The 12,879-nt window shown below is 38.3% G+C and overlaps 1 protein-coding gene across 1 annotated transcript; it reads left to right on the top strand.

The window, feature by feature from the left end:
- The first annotated feature begins 2,690 nt into the window (after positions 1 to 2,690).
- LOC106171827 (uncharacterized) lies at positions 2,691 to 6,807 on the top strand. Its single transcript, XM_013552302.2, has 2 exons — positions 2,691 to 2,873; positions 3,148 to 6,807. Exon 2 carries the CDS (start codon positions 3,870 to 3,872, stop codon positions 5,070 to 5,072), a length of 1,203 nt encoding a protein of 400 aa, XP_013407756.1. The 5' UTR covers positions 2,691 to 2,873; positions 3,148 to 3,869; the 3' UTR covers positions 5,073 to 6,807.
- Positions 6,808 to 12,879: the final 6,072 nt, after the last annotated feature.

Genomic DNA, 12,879 nt, shown 5'->3' with positions numbered 1-12,879 from the left:
AAGAACGTCTGTAAAGAGCTCCTATCACCAAAAGAACAAGGCGTTATGCATGAAAAAATACAACAATCAACTAAACAAAGACAGTCAATCATGTCTATGTTTTGAATCCACTGTACAATGGAAAAATCTCCATTTACACAAAAGATGTGTATGGCTAGAAATTGTGAAAATCGACTCTTTCCTTTCATATGCTTTTGCTCACTCACACGCTCGCACTCTAGCACGATTTCTCTTAACTAGGAACAAAACGATGATCAGACATTGCATAATAAAACGCAAGAGTCAGCTGGCGCCATTTATTATTTAGCTGGCGTCTGGCACGGTGTACATGGTTGGAAACAGTCTTGTGTATTTGGTCTTTCACGACGGAAATTTGATATCCGCAGACGTCGCTATCTCTTAGATCCCAAGATCCCTGAGGAGTGGGTGTGAAGGCTAAGGAAGGTGGGTTCTAACGGGTCGGTAAGAGGTGAAGCTCAGGGACTCGAAGAATGGTGTTAACGGAGGTCGGGTGGGGTTTGAGTAACGCTATAGTTACTGGCATGAATATTGTCAAATACCGATAGACTGACGTGCATTCGTGAGGTCAATTATACGGGTTATATATATATATATATGCTCGGATGGTTTGAAGGGATGAGTATTTTTCAAAGCAATGGTACACCTTTTATATTTTTATATTACAAAAATGAGTTTTGATTGGCGAACAATTTCTTATGTATAACTTGTGTATAACTTGTTCAATTGTCTACCCAGTTGAAAAGTTGGGCCAAACGACACAGACGGGTGTTCACATAAACATTTTTTTTTTCGTCAGAACGGTGGACACATAATTATATAATTGAAATATAAAACAATAACGAAGCAGACAGCACTCCGAGTGCTTATGAGTTCACCCGTGCTTTCTGCAATCTAAAGTTATTAAATCATCTTTTATCTCATCGGCCTTTCTCATTTTATTTCACCATAACGTTTTACTGCATGGGCCCAGCATGCTTTAGCAATCGTCTATATTTATATGTACAATCAAGCGAAGTCATGGCTGTCAATTTAGGGCATCTTTGATATCCTGACAAGGTTTTCCTTTGATCATATATCTGCTAATCATTTTCTGACTGACTATAGCATGTAAGTGTAATGATACATAGAGCGTGTTATCTATGCAAATTTGAACAAAGCGAAAAACATACGAGATACCTTTTGAAATGACGTTCAGACTTTTTCTGTGAAATCCAATCAGTCTTAGTCGTGATGCCTGGTATTATCTTGGGGAGTTTGGAACTGATAAGGTTATAATGCTTATAATGTTTTTACATAAAACACGGCATAATGTAACGGTTCTGCATGGTTCAGCGCCCCCTTTGGGCCTAATGTTCAGTACCAATTTTGCGTCGCGCGCGCGACAGCTACGGGATTAATTTTGTAATGTGCCGGTTGAGCCCACGGTGCATAGTAACCAAACATGGAATGTGTGTCCCGCGCGGCTTATTCTTCAACACTCATGCGATAGCCTTTGACGCTCTTATGTAGTTAAATTGACAAGGAATTCCCATAACTAATGTACCAACTGTATGTTCAACAAGGTCTGAGGCATTTCCGTATAATCTGACTTATTGGATTTTTTGAAACCTTTGATGACAATTCCCCAACGGTACACCAGCGTTAACAACTTAGTTCTTTAAAACAGCACATAATTCAAACTCAATACATCAGATTTTAGAGCAAATAGTACGTGAACATTTTCATATAATCAGACACACTGGTGCATATAGCGTGAATAATCTGGCAATGGATAGGCAAATAAACACATAGTATTTTAAAAAGATAATCAGTTATAGGTTCAAAAAATAAGTGAAACGTAAGGCCTTGGTTTTTAAGATGTACAAATATATGGAACATATAGCCCAGTTGTGAAACGATCAGAATCCATTTCTGTAAACTGCAAATTGAAAGACATACTGTACAGCTGCCCGATACGGGGAGTTATTAAGAGAAAGCAAAGTAAGTAAACATAAAACATTTCAGACCATTTGCAACTTGAAGCCCTTAGATGTAATGCTGACAATATGCTTTGTGCAGTGTACGGGAAGACCTTTTAGCGGAACTTAATTGCAGGTTTTTGCACACAATACTGCAAGAAAGATCTGTCTTTGTCATTGGCAATATCGTGCGAGTAGATGTACCTTCATTGTTTTCAAAAGAATATTTGCTAGGGTCTGTGATTACATGATATCTTTCAACTGTACATAATGTGCTTATACATTGTAACTAGTTTTTTCAAAGGTTTGGATCAATCAACCGTCGCAACTCGTGTCGCCCCTATTGTCTTGGCAACACCAACGCGCTATCTTGGTTTCCAGAAGAAACACTTAAAATCATTTCTGAACCGATGATTCCTGCTGTCCTCCATAAATCAAGCGATAAAGTTCTACTGTCTTCATGGGTTGTTAACTCCTGCCTTCCTTGAAACCAACACCACTTTGTTTACTAATGGAATATGCTTATGCCACTTTAAGTCCAGCGGCAGCATAGAGACGATATGATGCTTTATAAAACATACGATCGGTAGTATTTCCTATAATAATTGACTGCCAGGACTGTTAAGCTGCTGCAAATACCCAGGCCTCACTCATTAACAGATTTCTCACTATTATCAATATTGAAATAATAAAGTGATTGCATCGTCACCTACTATTGTTTATTTGCCACCAATTGCCTAAAAGCAGAAACGATGTTCCAGGTTCAGGCATGCGCAGTTGCACAACATCTGATGACGTCACAGCCAAGTGGTGAACGTGCTATATATGAAGCCGATATAGTTTGGAGACAGCTCTAGCTTAGCGCCGTTGTGGTTAAGGAATAGCGCGCTTAAGGTAAGTAAGCCCTAGGCAGATAAATTCACCAATCGGCTAAAATCTGACATTGTTGTATATATTGTAACATATTTTTGTTGAAAGCGTGAACGTCGAATGACCAAACGAAAGAAAGAACGCTTTTCCAGATGATTGCATTTACATCAAACTTAATATCTGAAAAAAAAAAAGATTCATTATGTTGCCGGGGGGTTGTAGAGTCTGTTTTGCTAGTTCTACATTTGGTCTTATGATAGTTAAGAAAAGTGTGATTTTTTCAACCAATTTATTTCAGTGAGTTCACTTGAACCATATTGAACGTTATGACATTAAATGACACAAGCCCACTAGGGAATATGCACGTGGAAGGTTTCACGTGGTATAGGCCGTGAACTAGGAAAATTAACTCGACACTGAGAATCAATCTTCATGTACTTTTCATTATGCCGATAGATGGAGCGCTTGCAGTTCGAGTCTATCCACTGAGGTCGAAACCTCGAATAGCAATCATTCTTCATAAGCAAGATCCTTTGAGAGACTAAGAGGTGTGAGCAGATCTGATTATTTTATTTTTTACACAAAGCGTGTAGCTTGTCTTGATAATGAATTTAAAGACAAGAACCTGCGCTGTTAGAATACATAATATGCTAGTACACTGTTGAGAAAGGTCGGGCAGCAGGCGAGTTTACCTCCCGACTCGTGACATCGAAAAACTGAAAAAAATTACATTGAGATACCGTGTATAGGGAGTTGAGCGTCTATAGAACCTGAATATGACTAAATGTTTTTCATCAAATAATCGTGTGGAATGATATTGCAAGGAGACTTCAGACATTTGAGCACGAATTACTAACAACAGAAGGCATCTGCTTAGTCGTCATTTGTGAGCGCACTGGGTACCGTTAATGAGTGACGATAAAATGACAGCTTTTGTGATCATTCGATCTCTTATTGATCTGGAAAAAGTCGGTGTTATGTGAAGGACACGACTAACGTACCACATCAAAACTTGCAACAATGCAAGACGATGGCATTTTTGACGTTGATAATGCGTCACAATGGCAAAACGACACGGACTTTTATTACGACACCATACTACCGCCATTGTTTTTAAAGGCACTATCCGAGTATTATTTTCCTTTGCTTGCGATCGTGGGCTTCATTGTGAACATTATATCTTCGATCCTGTTCAGCCGAGCACCAAATCTTCGAACCATCTCAAAATCTCACTATTTAGCCGCAATGACGGCGGCAGACGCAGGGTGTCTCGCCACGGCGCTAATAAATTGGTCACCTACCATTAACATTAACCTTTTTCTGGTAGAGGGCCTCTGTCAGCTGATCCTTTGCTGCAGTTACATATTCCATTTTCTCTCCATATGGTTCACCATTGCCTTCCTTACGGATATATACATATGCACATGCATGGTGGGCAAAGCTCGAAAAATGTGCACAGTGCTACGGAGCAAGTTTGTCATCACCGCTTTAACTGTTCTTGCCATTGTGATGTTTTTACACATAACCTGGATGTCGGGGATTGTTGAGGGACAATGCGTACTCCTGGTGAAGTACGAACCAAGCCTGGCCGTCATCGATTCAATACAGATGGCAGTAACTATATTCATTCCAGACGTGTGTATTTTAGTCCTTGTTGCTTTGATAGTGCGTAAGAAAGTCTTCGGTGTATGCATGGCCAAGCGACGCCTCAGCTCAGACGCAAATGGCGCTACACAGTGCCTCAACACCACCAACGACCTAAGCAGACCTGCTCCAAAATCGCCCCAAAGGAGAGAAAATGTCAACCACAAACAAAACTTAAAGATGAATTGCCTTGCTGTGAGTTTAGTTGTTTTGCACGTACTCATTATTATGCCGGACCACGTTGTTAAATTACGTCTTCATTATCTCCAGTTTAGTGATGGACATCAGCCGGACCTTAACGAATATCATCTCCAGTGGTTGCTTTCTAATATAGGCCAGCTGCGTTTTGTACTGGACTTTATTATATTTATTATTGTTTTGCGAGACTTTAGAATTGCCCTTCGTTCCCTTTTGGCCTCTTGGCACAGCAAAATGATGCGATTGTTAAAGGCTTGTTTCTGTACTGACAGGGTTCGATATAGCGATGGAAGAATAATAGAAGAAAGCTTCTCGTTAACTGAGGAACCCGTGTCTAAGTCAACTTCAGATTATGAGAAACATGGTGATGTACCAATGTAGATGCAGAAATGGTTTTTCGAGATATTTATTTACACACAGTAGTTGAGATGGCCTTTTGCGTTTGTGCATTTTAAAAAAGTGGCCTTAAAATACGATTCGCAGCAAACCCTTTTCTTGTTATTGCCGGGGTTGGCGGATGGCGACGGAGTCGCTGATTATTTGTAAAAAGATGAATTGTAACCGTTTTCTATGTACAGTGTGTCTGTATATATTCTGATGAATGTGTCTGTCCGTGCCGTCGTTGTTGCTGTCCGAAACATCAGTCCTTATGACTGGCAAACTGTACCTATTTTTGTTTTAATTTTAATTTACTGAGTAGCTCTGTTGGGTTAAAAAGAATTCACTTCGAAAAAAGGCATGATCGGATAATTTTGTTTTCAAAAGTATTTGATTTTTTTTGGTTCGCCCCTTAAATACCTAACCGTATTTTTACATTAATCTTAAATTAACTGAGTGGATTTGTAAGTTAATGAGACAGAAAATCGACATAATCGGATTGTTTTTTTTTTTTTTTTTTTTTGTGTGACCATTTTTTCTTTTTGTAAATGTTGTTGCACTTATTTATTTATTTTATTTTTTGCTATTAGGTGTCCGTTTTTTTTTTTTTTTTTTTTTTTTTTTTTTTGCCAGCTATGTTGTTTAGGTTGCCATTGTTTTTCAAACAGAGTAACGCACAAATCCCGTCTCCATGTAGTTGTCCGGGGAAAAGCAACCCCTCTCCCCAACACTTGTATGAATACATTAGCCCACAAGGACGGGAAGCAGGAGACCTACTCGTCCATAATTATATTTCTGAATGTGTACCACACCCTAACATTTGCCTCCTGAGTTCGAAGGTCTAGCTAAACGGGAGCTGAAAGCTGAAAAGAGAATAGATAAAATATAATGAAATAGACCTAGTTAACCAAACCAAACAATCGGTCTAAAAAAGGAAAAGAGAGAGTTGGTGAGAGAGGGGGAGAAAAATAATAATGATTTAAATTAAATTAAGAAGATGTAACTGTGATATCCCTTACTTGCATTATGGGCCGGATGCACTGGGCTGGTCAACATATTTTTGTGAATCTGCTTCACGAAATTCACCATTGACATAAAAAATATAAATCGGTGTCTTATTGATATTTTCACTTTTCTGACAATTGAATGAAAACGTCCATGGGTTATTATCTACGAACATGGCTACCTTTTGAAATTAATACTGTTTGCTTTTATTTGGTTCATATTGTACTATACGTGTAGGGGCACTTGCCGAAAGACAAAATCAGTTTTCCTTAAGTTGATACATGTATCATTTTCCAGGAAACATAAAACTTTTACTCACTTGATAAGTTCTACAATGCTCATGGTACATGTATAGTGCACCTTCATCTGTTAAATGCAACACATTTGGGTGGCGCTAGAATGCAGAATTTCTTTGACAGGTGACAAAAGGGACTTATGCCAAAATATTTGGTCCATCTACGAAACGTCCTGAATACGTTTGAATGTTTATAATGTGAAATACAGCATGCTCTAACTGTATTCTCTTACTGCATGTGGGGTTATAGGAGACAGACCTACGATACATTGAAATAATAAATGTTTATTGTTTATGAATGTTGTTATCTTTACATGAGAGGCAGTTTTGTTAAGGCCTTAAAGGCTTGATGGGTTTTGTTATTTCAATAAGAATTGATGGCAATATTACAGGTTTGAATTGAAGATTTTTAAGAACAATTTATTTAATCGTGTCTGTAATATCTTGGAAATTTTCTTATACTTAAGTATTTTCTCACGGAGCTTTACAGTAAGCATCCTTCGTGACCCAAAAAAACTTGACAACGATTATACGACAGCCATTGATGATCTTTTTCAGAACCAATAGCAGATAATATCATCTTCATCATCAGCTGCGATTATTTCAGGCGATCTGTTGTTATTATTCAGATGCGGTTAACCGTATTACCCATCTTTTGCTATTCTAAATCTAATCTTTATCAATTAATCTACTTAATTGGTTGTATTTGGGGAATTTATCTCTTGGGTGTCGTATTTGTCTAGTTGCAGGCAGCGTGGCACAGGCAAACACCGTTGACGAATCGCCCACGGTGAGTGTGTCACCTGCGCGTCTTATAAGAGATAGTTTCTTATGAAATCACAGTAAGTCAAGATCATGCTATTAAAACTCCTTGAAGGAATTTGCTGGAAAATAACCTTGAATTCGCAACGTGGGATTTAGATAGGATTACCCACGGTCGACAAAATTGCGCTGACAACACTTCTTAGCAATTTAAACCCACGCTTTGCTACGGCACGAAAATAACGGAAAGCCTTGTAATCGCCATCACAATTAACTCCAGTACACGAATCACAAATACGACAAAAGTAAGCTAGCCAAATCACTCGACGAGGCTCTACATTGCATGCATTGTGGACAATTCTATATGTGTGAAATTCCCAATGCACTGAAATCAGTCATTCATAGTATGCATATGCTGGTGAAGACATTATACGTCTATATATTCATACCGTACACACACACACACACACACACACACACACACTCACACACTAGGAACTGTGCCTAACTGAAACCCACCATTGTGGGGGCACTTGCTTAAAGGTTAACTAGTAGAAAAAAACAGCAAGGAGAAAACCATATTGCTTGACTTTTGAAGTTTAAACTCAGCAAAATTAAACAGAAATTGAAGAACGCTACGTGGTTTACGCATAAACTGGAATTAATATTACGGTGATTTGAGGTGGACTTAATTTTATCATTTGATTATATTTCATCGTTTTTTTATTAATGTTTTCGATCCAAGGTAAAATATATATTTAGGTTCAAGACAAAAAAGTGCACATTAAAGGAACACACTTTCGGTAGTTATGCAGCACAATCGCACACCAATATATGTTCCAATCGCGGACCGCTGTTTTACAAACGGTTTAACTCGTGATTTTGTATTAGCCCGTACGCAGGGTCTTGATGTAAACGATAAACTTTAGTATCTATACTTTTAAAAATAGACCTAGCTCCTTTTTCACGCCCTGTATTTCGGCGAAATGAAATTCAATTCTCTTCAGTTTGAAATGCCAGAAAAAATTAAATGAGACCGCATTGTCTTTGTAGAAGTTTGCTGACCCAATTTTATCTCGTTTACGTTTCTCTTCATCTACCTCGCAGCTTGCACACAAGGCACGGCGTGATTCCTTTTAATCGTTTTTCAAGGTCTTTCCAGAAACCAATGGTTATATCACTTACCCGTAGTCACCGAACGTAAAAATCGAACAAGAAACACGAACAAGAGGCTCTGGGACTGGCTTTGTAGAATTTACTGGCTGATTGGCGAAACCTAACGGTGGAAAGCTATTCCTAGGGCATTTTTTTCAACTGTGGTACACGTAGCAAATCAAATTTCTTCAACTGACAAATACCATATCAGTACGCTGGAGTGCACTACATGTAAAGGAATTTTCCACAGCTTTGAATCGTACCTCGGAGTAATGAGGCAGGAAATTACGTGATGAAAAACAAAGGTAAAAGTGTTAGGTAATGGTAAGCAGTAGCATATCCCCTTGACGACTTCATCCTTACATGATAATCACTGTCGCTATCTGACCTTTGCAGTGCCATATAGCTCGTAGATTTAGTCTTTAAATTATTCCCCGATTTAATCTGTTTGGTAAAATACTAGTAGTAACTCAAATAAGCTGTGGAAAAGAACTATCTACAATCCCAAGCCCTATATTATTAGGTGTTGCAGTTTTTTTTTCGGGGTGGAGGAAATCCATTTCATACAACATAACGATAAATGCCTGAGTTTATTGAACTCATTTTCAATTATCAATGAAGGATTTGCGTGAAATGACAAAATCACAATGTATCAGACTACTGGTGAAACATTTAAGCTCTCTTTTCTTTTTCTTACGCGTGGCAAATATTTCTCCTTCAAACCCAAGGACACGTCGTATCTATTTTACGTTTTATGGAATCGACAATAATTTATCAAGGGTACTACTACTTGACTGTAAAAGCTTTATGTGGCTAGCGGCGATGCTAACACTTAAAAGCACAATAATAATAATAATAATAATAATAATAATAATAATAATAATAATAATAATAATAATCATCATCATCATCATCATCATCATCATTATTATTATTATTATTAATTTTTACATTGCATTTCATTACAATTCCAATGAGCCATACAGATAAGATGACTGACTGATAAAATGACCGATCAAGAGCTTATTAAAAAAAGATACAAATTGCTTATTAAAAATTTAAAATTATGAGAAAATACAATGTGCGTTAGACCTTTCTATTCAGTATAATAAATAAATATATTCTAAAGTCTAACTTGTCTTGGTGGACCTGGGATGAGTAAATAGTAGACCACAAAGAAGAAGCAATTGTGGCCCTAGTGCGGTATTGTTCGGTTTGTATTTTCTCTGAGACAAGCCCATTATTTTTCTTTTCGCAAACTCGCACTGGTTTGTCCATGGTCAAATATGATCCACACTTTCGATCCTAAAGCTAGCACAAGCTGTCGACTGAAGTTCTGCCGTGCTTTCTCCAATCATGAAAAGGTTAAAGTCAAATCAAAGTATATATGATGGAGAGGATATTGAGGAAGAAGAATGATTAAGTAGGCTAAGCGTGTAGACTGATTCAATAAAAGACAATCGCTGCCAGTCGTGAAGTGATAAATAACGCAAAACCCATGAATCCGCAATACGGCTGTCCCGTCTATTGGGGTCACGTCAATAGGCTTCGTTCACACCCAGAGATCGCATCTGAATCGATCCTCATAACGCACAGTGTGGTTCTCGGCATTACAGGGCAGTTTGGAGTCATTCAGCGGCATGCAGATCGAATTTTTTTGCACGCATTTTGTTGTATGTCTATCATTTCCTTTCTCCAGTACATTGCAAAAGATAACATTTGTGATTTCCGCAAGACTGATAATCACTGAAAGCGTAAGCTGCGTTCAGAGCAGCGGACCAAATAGTCCGCGGGTCAAATATGAAGACCCAATAAAAAGCTTGCCGTCTTATCGATAATAGACACTGAATAGATTACCCATGGGGAAGTATTCAAGTGGGTCGTCCTTATTTGACACGTGGACTAGTTAGTCCGCTGCTCTAAATGCGACCTTTGTCCCGCATACCATATTGGTTGTGACACTGTATTATACTGAAGACAATAATGGGTGTGGACAGGCTTTTAAAATAATTTCCGTATATAGATGGGTTTGTCTGACGCGTTTTGTGCAGCGACTCGTCCATCCTTGTCTGTGGACAGGGCTAGTGGAATTGTTCCATAACAGTGCATGTAATTCAGCCCCAAAAGTGGTATAAACGTGAAGACGAAAAGATAATGAAACAAAATTAATTCTAATGCTGAATCTTACAGGAGATCAGGACGTTTCGACCTTGTCACAAGGTTTTCTTCAGGTGAAGTGATTTTGATTTGGCAACGTTGTAAAGTGATGACGTTCTACGCGGGATGTCTCCCAGGGCCCGGGCCCACAGATGTGGTAGTTGGTGTCTCCAGCCACCGAGCCTGGTGAGGGTGGGTTGTTCGAACCCCTCATGAATGGCCTCTTTCACTCCTCGTCTGAACCATATCTATTTTTTTCATTTTAAGTCACTTTTCAATCCCCACGTAGGGGAGGGGGTACTCTATATAGGGAAAGTCAATTATCTTTACTGCAAGTGTCTATCAGTGCATTTTACCTTTCTGGGGTATGTCCTCCTTGGTTCGAATAATGGGATACTCTGACATCTCTGCTAAATGAGCCCATTATGCGATATACAAAAGAAAGATACAGGTGTTTATCATTTCAGATAAACCTAAATACAGTTCAAGTGAAATTAGACAGATGCCACATGCGGTAATGATGAAAACCAATGGAGCTGAATTTCAGATAAAAGAAGACAAATGATACTGAAGTGGCATTGTGACCGTGAAAGGCGCGAACAATCGGTTTCATTTGTACTGTGGTGAAAGATTAATAATTTCTTCATACAGTTGCCCATATCTTCGTGAAAAATGTATATAACATTGTCTATTTACTTTGTGACACTTATTATTTCCCATTGATGAATTACACAAAATGTGTGAGTGTGTGTGTGTGTGTGTGTGTGTGTGCGTGTGTGTGTGTGTAGGGGGTACAGAATTTGGCAGTTGTTGTCGCATGACATCTGTCTATTTTTTTATTTTTTGGCGACGTCACTATCAAGCACTAGGGGATACGACTTCTTTTAATTGGTTGAAAGTACCATTAAATGTTCTTATCAACCAACCCTTACAGATTTTGTGCGATACATTAATCTCATTTAGACACGACGGAAGATGTTTTATCTTATTAATGGGCAACTGCACCATGTATCACATATTTTAATGTAATTACGTACATTTTTTGCAATAAAAGAATAAAAACAAAAAAAAAAAGAAAGAAATACGATGGGTACGAGACATTCCGTTGGCGTGATCAATCGTTTGCACATAGCTAAAAGGCAATTATAAGTTCAGCATCAAATACAGTGTTCATAAAGTTACAATACATCAAAGTCGCCCAATGCAAGACTTACCACTTGGTTGTCACGTACCCTTTACCAGGGTGGCAGATATTATAGAGAAAATTACCAAAAGCAATATTGTGGAAACAAATAAGGAAAGTAAAATGACCTTCTATTTATCTAAAGGCATATCTGTAAATATGTTTTGTGTAAAAACAATCTGTGGCCATAGCAGAAGGAACATGTACACTGTACTTGCCCCTAGGCCGCAAATACAGTACAAGAAGAGCGGCTCAGGGAGCGTGATACCGTTGTACGTGTAAAGCCATCCTGATTCATCATTTTATTAACGTTTTTTTTTCTTTTTGCTTGGATATCGCGTTTGAAGAGAAAGCAGAGGTGCAAAAGACCACTGAGCAGAGCTGATGGACATGCACAGAGAATTGTGATACATGTACGCCATTTCACACACACACACACACACACACAGAGAGAGAGAGAGAGAGAGAGAGAGAGAGAGAGAGAGAGAGAGAGAGTTGTTGTTGTTGTTTTCGACTCGTCTGGCACGTACCAGAAAGGTGCGTAAGATGCTAATATTCTTAATGGAGTTTTGATGCGTTGTCGGCAAACACACTTACGGCGGCCATACAGGAATCTCGGATATGCATTATTTCATTATATTCGCTTTAATAGAATAGCAATTTCCCATCCATTGAGTGTTAACGTCCCCTGTTCATAAAGACTAGATTAAGGTTTTCCGCTTTAATACACTGATATACTGACTGGGTGCCCGTCTGTCTGTGCATTTGTTTGCTTTATTTCTGTTTTATTACCGTTGCTTAGGTACCAAAACATGTCTGACAGGAGCATTTCGTGATCAGCCCCTTGTTTAAAACCCCGTTCTCTAAGCTGTTAGGAATAAGTATTGCTTTGAGAAAAATAAGTTTTTGTATCGACGGGAATAATGTGATCCTTTTGCTTTTTTACAAAAAAAAAAAAAAAAAAAAAATTACTGAAGAAAGAACATCGGCAACGATCAAGGCATGATTGTGCATGTTCAGTCGCATCTAAAAAGACGTCTCTTGTGCAGAATTCTATTTTATTGTAGAATCAATGATCTTTGTAAAAAAAACTAAAACTCACCCTGATATCTTTCTGATAAGATTTTGTTGAAAAAAACATGTAAAGATGATTTGAAAAAACAATCCAATCTGCACAAGACAAATACCTTAGCATGTTGCACTGGTAATTTTTTTATTTCCCACTACAATAGTGGAGCATCTCGGGGCGCTTT

Source organism: Lingula anatina, chromosome 6 (genome assembly GCF_051362555.1).
Source record: "Lingula anatina isolate TDL-2025a chromosome 6, LinAna3.0, whole genome shotgun sequence".
NCBI lineage: Eukaryota > Metazoa > Brachiopoda > Lingulata > Lingulida > Lingulidae > Lingula > Lingula anatina.
This window is presented reverse-complemented; position numbering and strand designations above follow the sequence as displayed.